Source organism: Monodon monoceros, unplaced genomic scaffold (assembly GCF_005190385.1).
Source record: "Monodon monoceros isolate NGI ecotype Baffin Bay Population unplaced genomic scaffold, NGI_Narwhal_1 Super_Scaffold_20, whole genome shotgun sequence".
In the NCBI taxonomy this organism is placed as follows: Eukaryota; Metazoa; Chordata; class Mammalia; order Artiodactyla; family Monodontidae; genus Monodon; species Monodon monoceros.
The window spans coordinates 110,275,494-110,295,139 of NW_021703777.1; the positions used below are offsets into that span (position 1 = coordinate 110,275,494).

Genomic DNA, 19,646 nt, shown 5'->3' on the forward strand with positions numbered 1-19,646 from the left:
GGGCCTATGGGGGTTTTGAGCATTCACACTTAGTATTTACCGAGAGTAGTGTATTTCTAAACCTAATATCTTGTTTATTGACAAATTTACCCATTGAGATGTGAATATACTTGAATTATTCATATCATTTCTTCTGTTCCATATCTGTGTGTGGAACTTAGATCACAGATTGTTTTTTAAAAGCCCAACTGCTTGGTGAAATTGCTCAAGACTGGAATCATACAAATTGATATATCTTAATTACTGATTTTAATACCTTTCTTTTGTAGGTGATTTTTGGTAATCGTTGACATTTTTTAAAGCAGTATTGGCTCTAATCATTATGCTGAAAGCAGCTATTTGAGTAGATACAGACTGAGTTAGAAATATTTCTTCGGGGACAATAGAATAACAAAGAGGGAAAACCCCTCCATCAATAGTCCTGTAGGAGGATGACCTGAGCCTTCCACCTCCACGTTATTCAGGAAAAAGTTCCTCTGAGGGGCTTATACCAGCGTCTTGTTGCTCCAAGAGTCACAGCCTGAGGCATCATCATGGATTTTCAATGAGGCTGTGTCAGAAGATAAATTAGTTTATTTCTGCAAATAGGAAAAATAATATTATTATACTTGAATAGTTTGAAAATGATTCATCAGCAGTCACTATGTTTTTCTGAAATTAAATTGTAACTTGAATAAAAGATGCATATTCATGATATAACTGGGTGACAGGAAATATCAATATAAAAATGAAAAACATCTAGTGAATTATTTCCTAAAATACTAAAGCTTGACATTTTATAAAATAACAGCCAAGTTGTAGACTGATTTTTTTCTTCTATATTGACATTAGTATTTGCCATCATGTAGACACAAAATAAAAATATCATGACCACAAGAGTAGGATTTGGATTGATAGTTACTATTCTTATTTTGTGTCTTGATTTGCTACAGTCAGAAATTATTTGCAGCTAATTTGGCTGATAGCACAGAGGAATTTCTGTTACCTAAGGTATCTGGATGCTTCTTTAGGCCATTTTAAAAATAAAGCCACCAAAATCTATATATCAAGTGAATAGAAAAATAATGGTTGTGATTTAGATAATGTTTCTTAGAAACAGTATTATACACATCAAAGTTCATTTCAAATAAAAGAAAACAATGCAAAATGTCCTCAAAACTGCAGGATTTGATATCCAGTTTTATAGGAACAGTGTTTATTTTTCCTATAACCTTTTATTAAGCAATGAATATTATGGAGAGCAAGAATAATGCCTCTCTTCATACTTTAATAAGAAAAGAATTAATATGCTTCTACTGTGAAAATGGCAGATTTCTAACTAAATTTTCATTAGAAAAACAAAGAAAGGAAATATGCTTTTCTTCCATTTAAGATTTTCAGACTCATTTTTAAAACATTCTGATAGTAAGCTGTTCTCTAATGCTCATGTAATTGATTCAACTTGCTTATTTTATTCTACATCAATCTTATTTTATTGATAAAGTTTGGTTTAATTAACATTCAAAATTGGGTTCCACTTAATTTTTTTCTTTATTTTATATTCATATTAATTCCAAGTATATTGTTTAATTTTTTTTAACTTTTTTTTATTATAACAATATAGTCTGACTAAACATAGTTGTTAAAGAGGATAGAAATGTCAGGACAGTGTAAATGATGTAAGATGAATTGTATATGTTCTGTAAGAATTTCTCACAATATTTTCATAGTTCCAAAGATACAACATCAACCAATGCTGTTTTTCATTTTAAAAAACAACCCAAACCAAAACACAAACAAATGAAAAAAATAGAAGTTTTGAGATTTTCTCTGGAGAAAACATTTTTTATTCATACTATGGCTGAAAAAACATGCTGTTTAATCATATCATTTTGTCCTAAAGCTAAATCAACTCAAGAAACATGGTTTCATACAGATAACAAATCTCATAAATAGATAAATTGTTAATGTAATTGGAAATAATGTTGCCAAGAAATGTAGGATATTTATTTACCTGTTTATATGTTGACTTATTTACCACTAAATTTAAATAATAGCACTGAAACTTAAAAAGTCTTATAAAGCATTTATGATCTGAATTGCATTGTTCACGTATTAGGTAGATGTGATTTTCTTCTCTAATCCAGTGACTGCAACATACAGAGGTGAAGTGCTTTACTGACTGTCATTTTCTTTGCTTTCCACAGAGTGGTTTCACCCCTTTGCACATCGCTGCCCACTATGGAAACGTCAATGTGGCAACTCTTCTTCTAAACCGGGGAGCTGCTGTGGACTTCACAGCCAGGGTATGGATTAAAATAGTTTCTTTTTATTTTATTTTATTTTATTTTATTTGGCCATGTGGCCCAGCTTGCGGTATCTTAGTTCCCTGACCAAGGATTGAACCCGGGCCCTTGGCAGTGAAAGCGTGGAGTCCTAATCACTGAACCACCAGAGAATTTGGCATTTTACTAAAGTAAAAGTTAACAATGATAAAGATTTTATTTCCTTTTCCTTGCCTGGATTTATCTGTGCTGGAGATATTAGATTTTCCATTTTTTTCCCTTCAAATCACAGGAAGTCGTCACAACACAACACGTGAAAAATAGTGTGTCAGTTCACATGCATGCAAATCATTTGCAATAGGGAAGATGTTGATTCTGACATCAGTATGAGCAGTTACATTTAAAGGTCACACCATGAACAAGCAGCTTCAAGTCGATAAAAAATTAAACTGTTAAAACATTAGGTATAAAATGTATAACTACATTTATAGTATGTCCTAAGAGTGACTATAGGGCATACAATTTGACAGGGATTTTTTTTTTTTTTTTTGGCTATGTTGGGTCTTCGCTGCTGCATGCGGGATTTCTTTAGTTGCAGCGAGCGGGGCCTCCTCTTCATTGCGGTGCGCGGGCTGCTCATCGCCGCGGCTTCTCTTGTTGCCGAGCACGGGCTCTAGGCGCGCGGGCTTCAGTAGTTGTGGCACACGGGCTCAGTAATTGTGGCTCGCGGGCTCCAGAGCACAGGCTCAGTAGTTGCAGCGCACGGGTTTAGCTGCTCCACAGCATGTGGGATTTTCCCGGACCAGGGATTGAACCCGTGTCCCCTGCATTGGCAGGCAGATTCTTAACCACTGCGCCACCCAGGGAAGTCCCAGGATTTTTTTTTTTAATAAATTGAGAATTTGCTCATATGAGGAGTCTTACTGAAATAGTAAAAACATTATGTTGTGTTATAGTTTTAATGGTATGCTTTCACTGGAAAGAATTCACTTACATGACTGTTATAAAACTCAGTGTACTTAATATGAATCAGTAAATGCGGGACTTGAATATTTGCAAAATCATAACACACCAAAAAATCAGGTATACATCCTTGACCTAATGATGGTATATGATAGCCAAGGAAAGAAATACATATAATTCATGTATACAGTATTTTTGTCCTTAGAAGTCTTCTTCTCTGAAACTACATTGAGTTATTTTCAAGTTTTTCATACTGAATTATTCTGAAGGTGTTTTTAAGAATCATTTTTCCATTGGGTATTGATATGTATATGTGTACTCTATTTTTAAGCATAGTAAACTTTAGGATCCCAGAATCTTTAAGTGCATAAGTGTTATAATAAGAAAGATAGACTTTAGCCTAGGGCTCTATCTAGGTAGGATCTGAAATTTTGTTTCCATTGAGTATTATGCCAAAGTGCTCCCTTTGTCTCTTGACTGTGATGTGTACATTCGGTACATATGTTGTAGTTATTGACTAACTTAATTATGCAGTTTCATTCCATTTATCATTCTCTACAGTGCTTTGTGGTTTGTGTGCTTTTTTTGTTCCTTAAAAATCAAAAGCATTGAAACCATAGAAACCTCAGATAAAATTACAAAATAGGTCACAATCTCCTTTGTGCTGATATGAAGCCATCACCATCATGCCCTGTCATACCCAACATGCTCTTGTTTGGTCTTTCCACGGTGTAGAATGGAATCACTCCTCTGCATGTGGCTTCCAAAAGGGGAAACACAAACATGGTGAAGCTCTTACTGGATCGTGGTGGTCAGATCGATGCCAAAACCAGGGTGAGTGTCTCTGTTCTTTCAACTTCCTACCAGTATTATTTTTTGTATTCTTTTAGCAGACACTTTAAAATACCAGTCCCTAAACACAGGCAATGTGTTTTCAAGGAAATTGCTTTCTTGGATTCGATTTAAACCTCATACAGCATTTAAAGGTTGCACATCATATGTAAAGTGGAATTAATATTTGCTCATAAGTGCCTGGAGAAACAGAATGCTAGCCTCTCTCAATGAGACAGTTTTTCAAGTCCTTGCTTATTGATTTTCATGGAACAAAGATCAAAGATTGAACTTACTCATCTCTGATTTGGCTAGCTGTAAGTATCAAGAACCCAAACTCATTTGCATACATTAAGCTATGAGAGTGTGGTGTTTATGTAAAATATTTTAATACATGTTGAAAATCTTTTGCTTCAAACTTTTCAGCTCCTAAATCATTTTTCTTAAGTGGCTATGCTATAGGGATCTGAGCAGGAGATCTCCTATTATGCTTACGGAAAAAAAGGCATACAGTTATTATGTTGCACTTTTACTCATGTCAGCTGGCTAAGAGGCAGTGCCCTTCATTCATTTCAAACTTGTTGAGTTAAATATAATTCTGAGTCTTTACGTACTCCCAACAAATAAATAATAAGATAGGCAGGACAGTACACCTGTTGAAAGTGCAGACTTTGAATGCAGATTACCTAATTTCAAAGCCTGCTTCTACTGCTTACAAGCTGAATGACATTGGCAATTTACTTGCCTTCTCTGAGCTTAGGCTATAATACTACCTACTTCATCGGGTCGTTTGAGAATCAACTCTTAGGTATTTTTTAAGTGGCGTTAAGTAAATTACTTAGCTACTCATAATTTTTTATTATGTAATGGAAATTATGCACAATTACTTGCTTAAACTAAACTAGTATTGTACTTTAATATTAATCCTCTGGAGTAGACTTGATTAATCATAGACTTAAGTAAAACTTTAAACATTCCTATTATATAAAATTTTGAAATATATGGTGGAAGAAGTCTGTGGAAGTTAGTAGATAGAGTATGTCCCTTGTGATATCTTATCTTCACTTTGTTTAATTCTGGGACTTTGCATTCTCATAGTCCAAGGAATAAGGATCTAATTTAATTACCTTGCAAATCTTGAGGCTAACAAATATTTTGTTTAATAAACCTTATCATCTTTGAGCTTCTAGAAACTACACCAGTCGCAGACTATACATTTTGGGTTTTAATGACCTCAGGAAATGTTGCTTTCTTAATCTCATTTCTCTAAGACATTTGGTCCAGAGCACTTGTGTCATATTATCATGTGGGAGTTCTGGAGTGGTTTGCTTTGTCTATCAATATCTTTGTTGTGGTGTCCATTGTCTTTGCATCAGAGTTTTATATGGTTTCTACCCTTTGATTTGATGGCATGCCTTTTCCCTTGCTATGCTGTAGATGTGCAGAATTTGGAACAATTATATATAATGCTGCATGCTTTGCTTACTTGTTCTCTATATTTAAAGGAAACAGTTTGTGTACCTCCTCCTTTAAGTACATTTCTAACATAATGAGTCCCTTTACACTCACCTTTCTGTTTCTCTTGAGACTCCCTAATAATTGAGAGTACCAATGGAAAGACAGCACTTTGTAAATGCAAAAAACTTTTATCTTGGTCAAAGTCTTAAGGATGCACATTGCTCTTATTAATGCTTTTCTGGAGTATTCATTCATTATTGAGGCAATTGATTTTGTTTTTATTGATCGTCACAATATTTTCTTTATTCTTTACAAGATGCTCTAATTTGCATTCCCTGCATACATTTGCATATACAATTTAAAAGTCTAACTCCAAATAGACATTGTTTTTTCATGAAAGAGTAGTAAGAAATGGAGAGAAATGGATTCTTATGCTAGTTCTGCCATTAACTAATTGTTCTTGAGCAAGTTAACAATGAAATGTAAGCCTTGGTTAATTATTCTTGAAGGGAATATTTGGACTGTATTTCATCAGGTGTAGCCTTTAGATATAGCAAATAAATGGAATTTCATTCAAGAATTTATAAAGTGAAAATGGATTTTCTAATTATACATTGTACAGACATTCTGTTCATTTCTTCCTTAAACAAATAATTATTGATTTCCTACTTGGTGTTGTGAGCCCTAGAGATAACAGTAGTTAACAAGACAGACTATATCCCTTTACTCAGAGATGCAAATCAACAGTACCCAAGGGATTAGGTTAGCAGTGTACTGGTAAAAATTTAATAATCAGCTCTTCAAAAAAATAAAATAAAAAGCTCTGATTTGTAACCTTTGCCTTTGATGATTTCCATGGTGTAAATACTTACATACTTTCACCATGGCTAATTGGAGCTACCAATATGGTATCACTGAATGCAGAATTGGGAAAAGATGTGCAAAAAATTGACTCTCACTAGTGTGTGCAAACTGGTTCCAGTGCACCCTAAGGATCAGTCACAATAATGAAGGTGGTGCTGAGCCTTTCCCTGTAAGTGAAAATACTTCCTCATCTCTAAGGAGGAGGATTTTAAAAACAGTTAGGTTCTTTCAGTTTTGGCTATAACTATCAGACCTGTATCCTTCTTACCAAAAGTAAAATCAAGTAGGAGGTAAATACTGAAATGCAGTACTGTGGTCTGGAATCAGGAGGCCAATTCTGGAACTATAATATATATATATTTTTGGAACTATAATATTTGATTACTAAGGGAATATGGTTTGCTTTTTCTTTTGTCCTTTAAAAGTATATTTTTAAATTAAAAAATGTTATACTTGTTTTTGACTATCTTTTTAGGTAACACGATAGTGTGTCTTTATATGGAATTTCAAATAATATTATTGTTTCATTTTTTTCACAGAGGTCTCAATTTCCCCTAGCAGTCAAATTAGTCATAAACATTCTAAATTTAGTATGTTCCATCAAAAATTTTCCCTTGGTCTTATTATTTTCTCACTTGTAATGTTTTCATTATTAGGAGAAGAGCAAGATATATAAAGGCTTTGGGGTAATTAAAAAAAAAATCATACCCGTAGTTTCTGCACCACTTTCACCAGCACTATGTCAATCACTGAGACATTTTGCATCTCATTGGCATTCTCATCATTGACTAGAATCTAGTGTGAAACTCTGAGACATTTTCACCAGAGCCCTGGTTTTCTGGTATCTGGAAAACCTCATTTTAATGTTAAAACAGAAACATTATAGCTAAAATGATATTATTAATTCAAGTTTTATTAAAGGCATTATTCATTTTTTATTTTTAAACTTATTTTTTATTTAAATGTGGAAATACTTCCTATAAGGATTATGGCTAAAATATTGAAATACATATTTCAATGAAAACAATAAAAGTATACAAAAAACATTAAAGGATGATGAATGAAAAACAATACATCAGAAAAAGGGATCACCCTTGCTATTTGTTATTAGGAGTAATAATTAAAATAATAACAATAGTGGCTACCAGTTGTCATATGCCCACTATGTTCTGGGCACCCTGCTAAGTACTATACAAATATCATCTTAATTCATCTTCCTAACAACTTACAAAGTATTATTATTTTCTTGTTGAGAAAATATAGAGGTCTCCATTTGAGAAATGAGACTACCAAGGCGAAAAATGAGTTCCAGAGGAGTTATATAACTTAACCTAGGACACACAGCTTAGTAATTAGCAGAGCCTATATTAGTACACAGAATTCAGGGTACATTGCTGGAAGAATAATCTAAGCTGAGAGGGGAGAGAGGAAAAGATAAGGAAAGAAATGGTCATAAGAAGCTAATGCTGTGGGTTACCAGCTAGATGAATGGTGTCCCTTTAAGAATTACTGACATCACCATGTGATTTGAACTGATTCCAGCGAAGAAAAAGAGAGAACACAGGGAAGGGGACTCTGGAGGGGAGGAAAATGTAAACTTCAAACGCAGTCTTAAGAATTTAAAAAAAGAAAAAAAAAAAAGATAATGAACAGATCATAGTCTCTAAGAGTAAAAACTAAATTAAAAGAGTAAGTTAAAAAGTTCTTGAATACAAAACCTTTTGATAAAGATTTTATGGGGGACAATAATGAGACACTGCACTTTGTAGAAAATATCCAAAATCTACCCAGATTGAGCATGTTGGGCAACTTGAATTTGATATAACTCACATATCCTTTTTAAGAGCAGATAAACTGCATCGCTGAACTGTAAGATTTAGACCCAATTACTTAATCCTTATTGTTACTTGATGTTCTTGCAGGTTTATTAAGTGTTCTCCATATTTTCCTATTGTTGTTCTGAGAGCATTTTAGAGGTTTCAACGTGATTACCCAATGAATATTTCATGTAATCCATAGAAAACAATACTCTACCTTTTTAAAAATGATGTAAGGCAGCATCCCCTCATTTTTCAAACAAGGCTATAAATTAAACAGGGTAAGAAAAAGCATCCTCATTTGAAATATCGTGAAGCTGAGCCTCAGAGAGCTTCACCCATGATGGGCTGATCTGAGACTCACACCCAGAGCTCTGTGATTCCAGGGCCTACCCGCTGGATTGTGCACATCATGCCTTCATTCGCTGTGTTGGATTTCTCAAACTCTAGATCTCAGTGAAGCTCCCACCAAGAATATGTTTGAGAAATCAAGCTGTATCTAACTGCTATTTCACTTATATAGCAACCAATGCTCTGTGTTTCCACCATAGGGCACTGAGGACAAGATACAAAAGCATCATCATTTTAATCACTTTGCCCGCACAGTTTGTCTTTTAAGCTCCTTTTGGCAAACTTTAAAATAACTTGGCATCCCAACTACAGTAGTTACATACTTTTTTCTCAAAAGACAGTCTTTTCATGCTAATTCCCAGGTAACCAAAACTGCAAGGTCTGTTTTGGTTATTTAGTATCTCAATACTGGCTAAATAGGTTTAACAAAGCAAGGAATAATTATCATCAAGGTCCTAGACAAAAACAGATGACACACTCAAATTTGATAATTTGAATAGAGATTATTAAAGGGCTTATTTATACCATTGTGGCTGGACTGAAGGGGAGGCACAAGGGATAGTGGGGTATCCTTGGGGCTAGTTAACAGCAGGGCTCATTATCAACCCTAGACCTGAAAGGTGAGAAGTAGAAGAGGTTACCATCCTTTCAAAGGAGAAAACTGTATGGAGAAGGCTGCTTTGGCAGGAGCGTAACCTTGGGCAAAGAGTCACAGCCAGATCTAGTAGATCCTTCAGGGAGTTGCTTCCTTGTCTTGCTGCAGATCCCATTGGCCAGCCCCAACCAGAAGCCAGAGGGCAGGGTAGCCCACTGATACAATCGAGAGAGATCAGACCAGCTGAAGAGAAACAGTGGAGAAGGGAAGAGGATGGATCTGGAAGGGCAAATGGAAGATAGCTAGCTTAGAAATCCCAGAATGTTGGATCGGGAGGAGTGTTGTAATCCAGGTGAATTATATTTATTAGGAGGAAAGCATAACCCAGAGATATGGTCCATTAGAGCTCTGGGTAAATCAGAAGCTTCTAAAGTCCTCTTAGCTGCTTGTCATCCCTCATTTTCTAGACCGCTACCTACCCTCTCAACCATTTTCCCTGAGACAGTCCTTTAAGTCTGAAATCACCAGTTAATTTATGTAGTCATGATTTTATTTTCTGTTTCACTTCTTGCCCATTGTTCTTATATTTTGCCTCATATTTTACAGCTATTCTGCTTTTTGGCCATGAATAACAGAAATAAAACCCAAAAGACAGAGGGTATTTGGAGATTGCTCTAAAGAGAGATAAAACCCAAAAGACAGAGGGTATTTGGAGATTGCTCTAAAGAGAGAGAAAACCTAAAAGACAGAGGGTATTTGGAGATTGCTCTAAAGAGAGAGAAAACCTAAAAGACAGGGTATTTGGAGATTGCTCTAAAGAGAGATAAAACCTAAAAGACAGAGGGTATTTGGAGATTGCTGTAGAATCAGAAACTACCTGTGAGGTTATCAGGGTCAGAAAGTTTTATAAATAGCATAACATACAGTTGGGCCTCCCATTGCAGAGCACAGGCTCCGGACGCGCAGGCCCAGCGGCCATGGCTCACGGGCCCAGCCACTCCGAGGCATGTGGGATCTTCCCGGACCGGGGCACGAACCCGTGTCCCCTGCATCGGCAGGCGGACTCTCAACCACTGCGCCACCAGGGAAGCCCTAAATTTAATTTTTGAAAAATAATTATGTATTTTGTAAAATGATGAAAAATATGAGTGGAAACCTTTAGAAGAATGTGAAAAAATAACCCTTCCCTTTTACGAGCCTCAGGGAGCTCAAGAGAATTTATGGAAATAATAGCAATTCAAGAGAGAAGATAGACAAATTAGATTAAGAAGAATTTTTAGGAGTTGTGTTAGGACAACCAGAAGGAAAATAGTATAACAATATAATCTCTGGGTGTGGCTCCAGGCAGGTAGGGCTTTCAAGTTCAACAAATGCAACACCCTCTGCTTTTCCATCTTCCTAAATTTGCAAACACATGACCAGCCACGGTGTTTTTTACATTAAACTTCCACACATGGGATTTCTCTTGCTCTCTCCCTCTTTCTGTTTTGTCTCTGTCTTTCTCATTCTCTTTCTCTCTGCCAAGATCTCTGTCTTGTTTTCTCTCTTACTGTTCTTAATTATTTAACTGATAGCAATTCTATTACTGATCTACTGAGTCACTAGGGCTGAGTTTCAGAAACCCTGTCTTCAAGGTGGCAATAGATACAATCTTGTTTTTTTTAAAAAAAGTGAACTCAGGCCTATCTTTCATTCTTTTGGCAGGATGGCTTGACGCCCCTTCATTGCGCTGCAAGAAGTGGACATGACCAAGTGGTGGAGCTTCTGCTGGAGCGGGGGGCTCCCTTGCTGGCAAGGACGAAGGTGAGTCATTATGAGGAAGATGGGATCCAACAAACTCTTAAAGACATTTTTTTGATAATCTCTGTTCTTCTTGAAATCAAAGCATCAGCCAAGCATATTCTAGTTGCTCAATATTTGTGTTCAAGGAATGAGTAAAAGATATCAAACTTTTTAAATTATTTAAAATAAAAAAATGCATTAAGATGTATTAAATGTATAACTTCAAGTTCTTTCTATATTTTTACCTGCTATTCTCTCTGCAGATGGAAATGTAAATATTACTCTATTATACGTGAATGAGAATATTATATATAAGTGAGAAATTTCTTACATTTTATTAGTCTACATTTTTATGATTCTCTGAGATGACTATAAAATATATATAAAAACTGTCTTTTATAAAACTGTCTTTTAAAGAAGCACAAGTAGCAATACAAGATAAGTCTTTTGGCTCTCCAATCTTTATCTCTCAGACAATACTAGTAGAAAGAATTACTCACCGGTGGTGTTGGTTGATTATAATTGGGATTAATAGGTGATGTGGAAAGCATGAGTTAGGATAGACCAGCTACAAAGAACCAATAAACAAGCATACTGTTCTCTATGGCACAGTACATCTAGTATTTTTTGTCTCATTTCATCAACATGCCCAACCATGGGGAAAACTCTTATCCATATAGATAGAAACCAAGTGATGAGCTGATTTGTTGGAGGTTTTCTTTGGGTTACCAGAAAATATCATGAGACGAAATTTGAAGATAATCACACAGAGTTATTTAATGGGACATGTAACAACCCTTGGATCCTTAAATACAACAAAAATTTAGACAAGGGACATGTCTTAATATTTTCCCCCTATTTCATCTCCCCCATCCCCTGAACATGATTCATATTAACTGATGCTGTTACTAGGGTAAGGTGAGAAAAATAAGGCAGCAAATATTTTTAAATTTATGTTATATCTTAATTGAATATTTAGTTGATATCATTTGGAGCAAAACTGGCCCACACATTCAAAATTTGTATAGAACGAACTCAGTCTTTAGAGATGTGCCACGCAGATCATGAAAGGGTGGCTTCAAACCAGAAATATATGAAGATGAGAAATAAATCATCTGTGTCATTTTTATTCTCATGCCTATACTGAGAATGTTGTAGAGATCTGTCTTTAAAATGTAACATTTTGGGCTGGGTCATGCAAAGATAATTATGGAAAGTTTTCTTGAGGAAACGGATTGAAATTTAAGTGGAAATAGCAACATTTCAGACTAGTCATGTTATAACCAGTAAAAGGCCTATCTCAAATTGAGGGTAGGTAGATATACTGTTGCACAAACCATAAAATAATCTCATCTACAGAATCTGCCAGTAATTGTCATATCACTAATGAAGACCATGGGTTACCTAGATGGAACATTTTTAATGGCCTTCTTGTAAAATCAAATATCATTCATATATAAGGTTACAGCATAAAGCATTAATAGGTAAGCATACAGCATAAAGCATCTGTGGCTGCATAATCTGCGACTGTCCTACACTGTTGAAATCACCTTCCTGGTTGAGAATGTTGGGCCTTTGGCCTATTCTGGCTTCTTTATCCGGACAGTTTCTGCTTCTTTGAATATAATGACTGCCAAACTAAATCCTTGGTCAACAGTTATTTTCTAGTGACTGTATTTGCATTGATTAGTAAGAAAGGACAATAGTCCCCTTCTTTTAATGGGCAAATGTTTTCTAATTTCGCTTTTTCCTATAAGCTTGTTTATTAAATTTTTAAAAATGAGAGTCTCACCTAGACTAATAATTATCAGTGAACTACTTGGCTGTCTTGTATCCCTGCTGTTGACCTTCTCTGAGGATTAAGTCTAAAGCTGTTTTTGGCAGTATCAATGATGATAAATTTAGATTATCCTCAAAATTTTAAAGTTGGGAGGTCATTGACACATGGTCCATACTTGCCTTATACTTTTCTAGCTCTTATCTGACTGCTTTCTCCAAATCCAATTTACGCCTCATGACAGAAAAAAGAAGTTGCAGAATTTCCGAGCAGTGTGGATCTAAGAGATGATCAAAGTCTCCTTCTCTCCCTGATCCACCCACTTGCTCCTCCTGCATCCACTTTCCCCTCCATTGAGAAGTAAAGAAATTCATGCAGAGAGATGAACTGAATGTAGATTTCTATGTATGGAACTGGATACAGATAATTTGAGCATCAGCTATTACTTGTTTTTGTACATCTAATATTGCCCTGATAATTGTGGGCCAACTGAATTGCTACATGTACTATATATTCATTCATGAAAGACCTGTTAATTTTTGCCTAAGAATATCACAGTTATGAAATTAAACATTCTCTTATCTTTCCTCTCTGCCAAACATAATCTGCTGTATGTTTAGGTGTCAAGTGGAAATTATTTTTCTCTGCTACCAGTGGTTCCAGTGATCAAGAATTGTTTGTCGTGTTTCAGAATCTGAAAGTAATGACTAAAATGTGGTCTTGGTTTGGTTTGGTTTTGATGCGCAGAATGGGCTGTCTCCGCTTCACATGGCTGCCCAAGGAGACCACGTGGAATGTGTGAAGCACCTGCTCCAGCACAAGGCGCCTGTTGATGACGTCACCCTGGACTACCTGACGGCCCTCCACGTTGCCGCACACTGTGGTCACTACCGTGTAACCAAACTCCTTCTGGACAAGAGAGCCAATCCAAACGCCAGAGCCCTGGTAAACCTAGCCCAGTCCACATTAACTGAATACAGATCGACATAAGCAAACCCGCATTGATTGACCAATGGTTGTAGGCACAGCAGTGCATGGTTATAGATGTGTAGTTAATTCTAAGTTTGTCACCTCCCACAAGCTGCCTGCCTACTTCATGCCTTCACAGTTTGCTATTAAATGATAGCAAGGATAGATTTAAGAGAACACCAGGGTAACATTTCCATAATTAGCAACTCATAGGTATGAAACCTCTGGAGTGATAGCATTTTTAAACGGAAAATAGAAGTTGAAAAATAGGCAATTATCAAGTAAGTTCTAGACACCTCTATATAGAGTCAGAATAAAATTGTAAAAAAGTTGAACTTTATTAATTTCTTTTTGACAAAGAAAGTTTTAAAGTGGCGAATAGATTTTACTACGTAAGATAATGTAAAATGTAAGCCTGTGAAGAATTCACTTGGAGATATTCCTTATTGACCTGATTACTCAGCCACAGGCTAATGGAAAAGTAATGCTTAGGGTCTTCTTGCTTCAGGAAGCATTTTATATAAACTATTTCAGGAATTGCTCAGGAGAAATCTGCAAGAGGCTGTCCCTAGAGCAGCTTCTGTTTCTCCCAAGTTCTAATATTGAATAAATCTTCTTGCTTCACTTATATTTTAACCATAATCATTGGAAGTATTAGACATGTACTAATTTATGCCTCTTGTTTCTTAATTCTCCAACTAAAAGCAAACCCTTTTTTCTGTTTGTTAAATGGTTTATGTAAGTTAAATTAGTCTGCAGATCTTTTAAGTGCTGCACATACATGTAGCTATTTATATCTGGCTTATTACACAGCTCATAAATGGGAAATCACTTAACAAATATTGTGAACAATAATGTCATTAGGTTAAAGAAAGTCATATGCTTTCCTGAGAACTGCTAGTGTAGAAAAATATTGACTGATAAACAGTCCCTATTGGGACATGCAACATTGTTAACTAGCAGAATAGATACGATTCTATATAGAGACATCATTGTTCAGATAAAAATATAATACTTAACTATAACACATGAGGATTAAGCATGGGGCTAGTTAACGGATTTTTATGTAGTTTCCCCTAATTGCTGCACATTAGCGCAGTATGGAAAGTCAGAAAATACCTTAAAGACTTCTCCACATTCCTTTGCTTCTAAGAGATACCTTCTTCCAGTTATTCCAAAAATTCTCCATACTTATTTTGAAAATATTTGGGAACTTAATAATCATTTCTTTTTGAAACAAAATGTATGTGATTGACATCAGTTATAAAAAATATGTTATATTAAAATATAAGAAATATAACTTCTGGGTATTAAATATTATCAACATAAATAATGATTTCCACTAACATGCAACAACTCCTCATAAAAACTTTTTAATATAAACATAACTTCTGGATATAAAAAAATTATCAACACAAATAACGATTTCTGTTAATTTGTAACACCTATTCCCTAAAGAAAATAGTAGCTAGGCTGAAACATTTATTATAGTCATGTTCTTAGATTTTTGAAGTAAAACAGGTAATGATTTTTCCCTTTAAGAAATAGCTCATCATCAGAAAAACACATGCTTATCTTTGATGCATCTTTAAGCCATTCCATAATCTGACCAATCAGTATACTTTAAAACATTTTAGAACTTGTAAAGTATAATTGCCTCCATTTTTCCCTTCTTGGAAGAGTAGGCCCATGTAATTTTCTTCCTTTTTGTTTTCTCTGTAACCACGCGAGCAATGCCATACCTGCCCACCACATATAAACCAAGTTCAGAACCTCCAGGAATACACCACCACTTTCTCTCTAAATCCAACACCTACAGCACTTGAAGAAATGGTCGCACTACATGAGGATGTAACATTACTGCCTGCAATGTGCCAGCATGGAGTTGTGTGAGAATCATTTCTGCATGTTTTCAACTAACTTGATTGTCTTTTGCACAGAATGGTTTTACTCCACTGCACATTGCCTGCAAGAAAAACCGCATCAAAGTCATGGAACTGCTGGTGAAATATGGGGCTTCAATCCAAGCTATAACAGAGGTAGAAAAATGTTTCAGCTTGTCACGAAACATTCCTTCTCTTACTCCTTCTTCCCCTTCCTTCTGCCCATCTTCTGTCCTCTTCACTCAAGCATTATTTATTTGAAGAAGCCCCAAAGCCCCCACCAGTGCAGAGGAGTAAAACTGCTGTCGCTTTGTTTCGCAGTCTGGCCTCACACCAATACATGTGGCTGCCTTCATGGGCCACTTGAACATTGTCCTACTTCTGCTGCAGAATGGAGCCTCTCCAGATGTCACTAACATTGTGAGTATGGCTTGGGTCAGAATAACCACAGGGAGAAAGAGAGGAAGCCTGTGGGTGTGTAGGGATGTTTGTGTGTGTGTGTGTGTGTGTGTGTGTGTGTGTGTGTGTGTGTGTGATCAAAGCTCAGTGGCTGAGCTTTGAGAAGAGCCCCCGTGATAACGTATTATTGAAATAATTGCTAGAAGGTCGCTGAGAGGAACCTCCATAGGGTAAGAAATGTTTTAGAAAGTAATAAAATGGAAGCTGTGGAATAAGACTGTGTCAGCTTCCTGGTGCAGATAAATTGAACATGCATCTTAAATACACTTATAAAACAAAATACATTTTAAAAGCTCCTCTGAACGTGAAGAAATGATTGGAATAAAATGTTCAGGATTCACTCTACTTGCTTGAGTGAATCATATTCCAGGAAATTTTGGTTAAAATATTAAGTCAGTACCATAATCAATTCTATCAAATGATTAACCAGAGATAGACCAATATTAGAAGATTTTTTACTTGATATCAAATTCTCCCTCCCTCCTTCAGTTACATGGATTTTCCATTTTCTAACCTTACTTTGATTTTTCCTTTTGATTTGGTTGGCTGAATTAGTTATAACTTGCAACTTTTTCATGTATCCTGAAATCCATGTTGGTCTTCAGACAACTTTTGTTCTGACAATAAATGCTGGATATTCCAGAATTCTTCTACCTAATATAAATTAGGATTTTTACTTCCCATTTCTTTATATTTCTCTCATTTTCTTGGAGTCAGCCCAGTTAAACTTTGATCATTGAATACAGATTTTCTCCTGAGCAAGAGAACTTGCTCTGTACAAAATACTGTCATGTGTTTGAAGCTCACCAGGACCCACTGGAATATTGAGATTTTTAAAAAAGTATTCAACAGAAATAACTCCCCAAATAAATCTTAGTGCTTATTATTAAAATGAATCATATTTTCAAAAGCAATTGGTTTACTATTGTTGCTAATTTTTGGTATTCCATTCCTTTTGAGTTGTGAAATGGAATGTTCAATTTTACTTTTTATTCATATTCCCTTTCATTTTCTCATTTCCTTGTATTTTATACACTGTTTCTGTGCTGAAGTTTCTGATGCATGGACAAAATCCATGTGAAATAAATTTATTTGATTTTAAATATGTGTTAATACCTCTCTTCATATTATTCACAATTGGAGTATAAAACCATCAAAGAATTGAAATATAGTCTGTATTTATACACCCCCCTAATTACAGCTTATGGATCCTAAAGTAATAATATATGCTAATTTTAAATTTCTCCACCAAGGATAAGAGTAATTTCACAACATGCCAATTTGAGTTTAATTTATGGTCACTTCTTAGAACTTTAAAAGAAATCAATAGCATCCTTTTTCTGTTCAGAGATGACCACCTCCCTTTTTAAAATTGAGAACTACACAAACCAGTACCTTTTAAAAGAAGTTCTCTGAGTACTTTCCCACTGTACTGTATTTTCCTTCTTTGCATTAAAATGCCTACAGGATCTCAGGAGCAATGGTAATACTATGTGAAATTATATTATCATAGTATGATAGACAAGTATATTCTATGCAATGCTTGATTGAAATCCCCCATGTTAATTTTTCTGAGGGGAGATTTTTGCAAAATCATCAAAGAAAAGCCACATGAAATGATTGTATGATTTTGCGGCACTCTTAATTTGCTTCTTAACTGACCAATTCCAAATTATTTGATGGTTATGTATTTGCTCCATATTGATATACTCCACTCCGCAAAAAAAATGAAAACAAAACCAAAAAACTATATGGGCTACATATAGATTTTCAAATAAAAAACAAATTTTTATTTGTTAAACAAAATATCAATTAAAACAATAAAAATGTTGACATATTTAGGTTCTTGAATACTCCCAAATTTGGCAATTGCTATATTAAACTTTAAATTCCACCTGTTGGTCATTATAAAGTTCTTCATTTTGTTTTATCTTCTCATTCGTCCATTACATACTCTTTCTCTTCAGCCTTCTCAAAACAAATACTTGAGAGCCACCTGCCAATGTAATCCTCTTCTCAAATGTGTTTCCTAGTTGCTTTTTGTTTGTTCATTTTAATTTTTGTATGATGTGTCCTTCAGAGAGCAGATACCATGTACATAGGGTTACCAGATAAGATACAGGACTCCTGGTTAAATTTGAATTTCAGATAAACACCAAATAATTGTTTTTAGTATAAGTATGTACCATGCAATAGTTGAGACACACTTATACTAAAATAATTATTCTTTGTTGGTCTGGAATTCAGATTTAACTGTCCATCCTGTATTTTGATATGCTAAATCTGGCAACCCTACATCTAGAGGAATTTAACTTTCTCTAGCAGTGGGATGCCTGTGAACTGGTGTATTCTCAGAATGTGAGGATATAGCTGCTACATCCAAAACTCTTTGCAGGTTGATTAAGAAACGGTGTGAACACTGACTGCCTGCTTGCTGTGTCAGAGTTGGTCATTTCCTGACCCCAAAGTACCCTACCCTTGAAGCCTTTGTGTGTTGCCTGAAATCATGTTGCATTTTTGAACGCAGTGCTGTCTGTTGTGCTTTGATGCTTTACAACTGATGCAGCCAAAGTGGAAGTCAATGTAGCTGTCAGCAGAGTCAGTTTTAACAACTGGGGGAGGGGCATGAAATGTAGTACCTGCTTTGGACATGAGCATACCCATTCTCCTGCCAGTCTTGTTTTTGTCTCAAAATTCACTCCAAGTGTGAAGTGTACCAATAACTCAATCATGTGCAGATATTATTACCGCAAATCTCCCTTTCCAGAAGGCTCACAAATGCACTTGAAAACCTAGAAAGCCAGTTGTAATACATCTATAATCCAAAGTATTCATTGACAACTGTGGGAGTAGAAAACCCAGCACTTTTGGAGCTGTCCACAATGCAAAGTGGGGGACAATCGAGTTTTTCTCTTCTTACAGCAAATCAACGGATTCATGACTAAGTTCACACTTCATATTATGTTTAAGAATTTCCCCTAATCCTTAAAGTTAATGAGCTTAAGATAAGGAAAACAGGGCATTGAATAAGATGAGGTGCCCAGTAACTAAGAAATGGAACCTACTGATTAAAATATATATACCCTCTTTCATTTTCTTATTTATACTTATGTATAAACAAGGGTAACATAATATAAAAAGGTAAAGGCAATTTACATAAAGGTCAATTACCCAAAAATCATTAAATAAGAATTAAACAAGACCATTGTTTTAAAGTAGAGAGACCATTTGCATATATATATATGTATATATAATGTTTTCTTTGTACATAATGTTTAATACTTTAGATTAGGTTTTATATCTAACTTGTCAATTTCAAATGTGTAAACATCATAAAAACAACTTATTTTAAGCATAAATAAAGGTACTAGAAATACTAAGACTAGTATTTGAAACCTTTTAGATTTTGAAAACCCCTCATTGATAAAGTTTGGCTTGTAAGCATATAAATTCATCGTTGAGTAGGTACTCCTGAGGCCTCTGATTTAACTTCTTATAAGGAAACTCATTTTTTGTCTTCATTCTACTAAAATTAGTAAAATTGTTGTACTATTATAAGACTTAGAAATGGAATAAAGATTTGAGGGGTTTTTTTTTAGAGGCAGGTTTTAAGTGATATAGAAAAGTTAGAAA

General features: G+C 35.1%; 1 protein-coding gene across 11 annotated transcripts in view; it reads left to right on the plus strand.

Moving 5' to 3' along the window:
* ANK2 (ankyrin 2) overlaps window positions 1–19,646 on the plus strand; it is a 272,366-nt gene that overhangs the window by 125,696 nt on the left and 127,024 nt on the right. For all 11 annotated transcript variants that reach the window (XM_029235234.1, XM_029235242.1, XM_029235243.1 and 8 more), the window contains exons 7-12: window positions 2,187–2,285; window positions 3,963–4,061; window positions 10,848–10,946; window positions 13,450–13,647; window positions 15,612–15,710; window positions 15,876–15,974. In XM_029235234.1, the coding sequence (XP_029091067.1) occupies window positions 2,187–2,285; window positions 3,963–4,061; window positions 10,848–10,946; window positions 13,450–13,647; window positions 15,612–15,710; window positions 15,876–15,974 (693 nt within the window). The remainder of the gene's footprint in view (window positions 1–2,186; window positions 2,286–3,962; window positions 4,062–10,847; window positions 10,947–13,449; window positions 13,648–15,611; window positions 15,711–15,875; window positions 15,975–19,646) is intronic.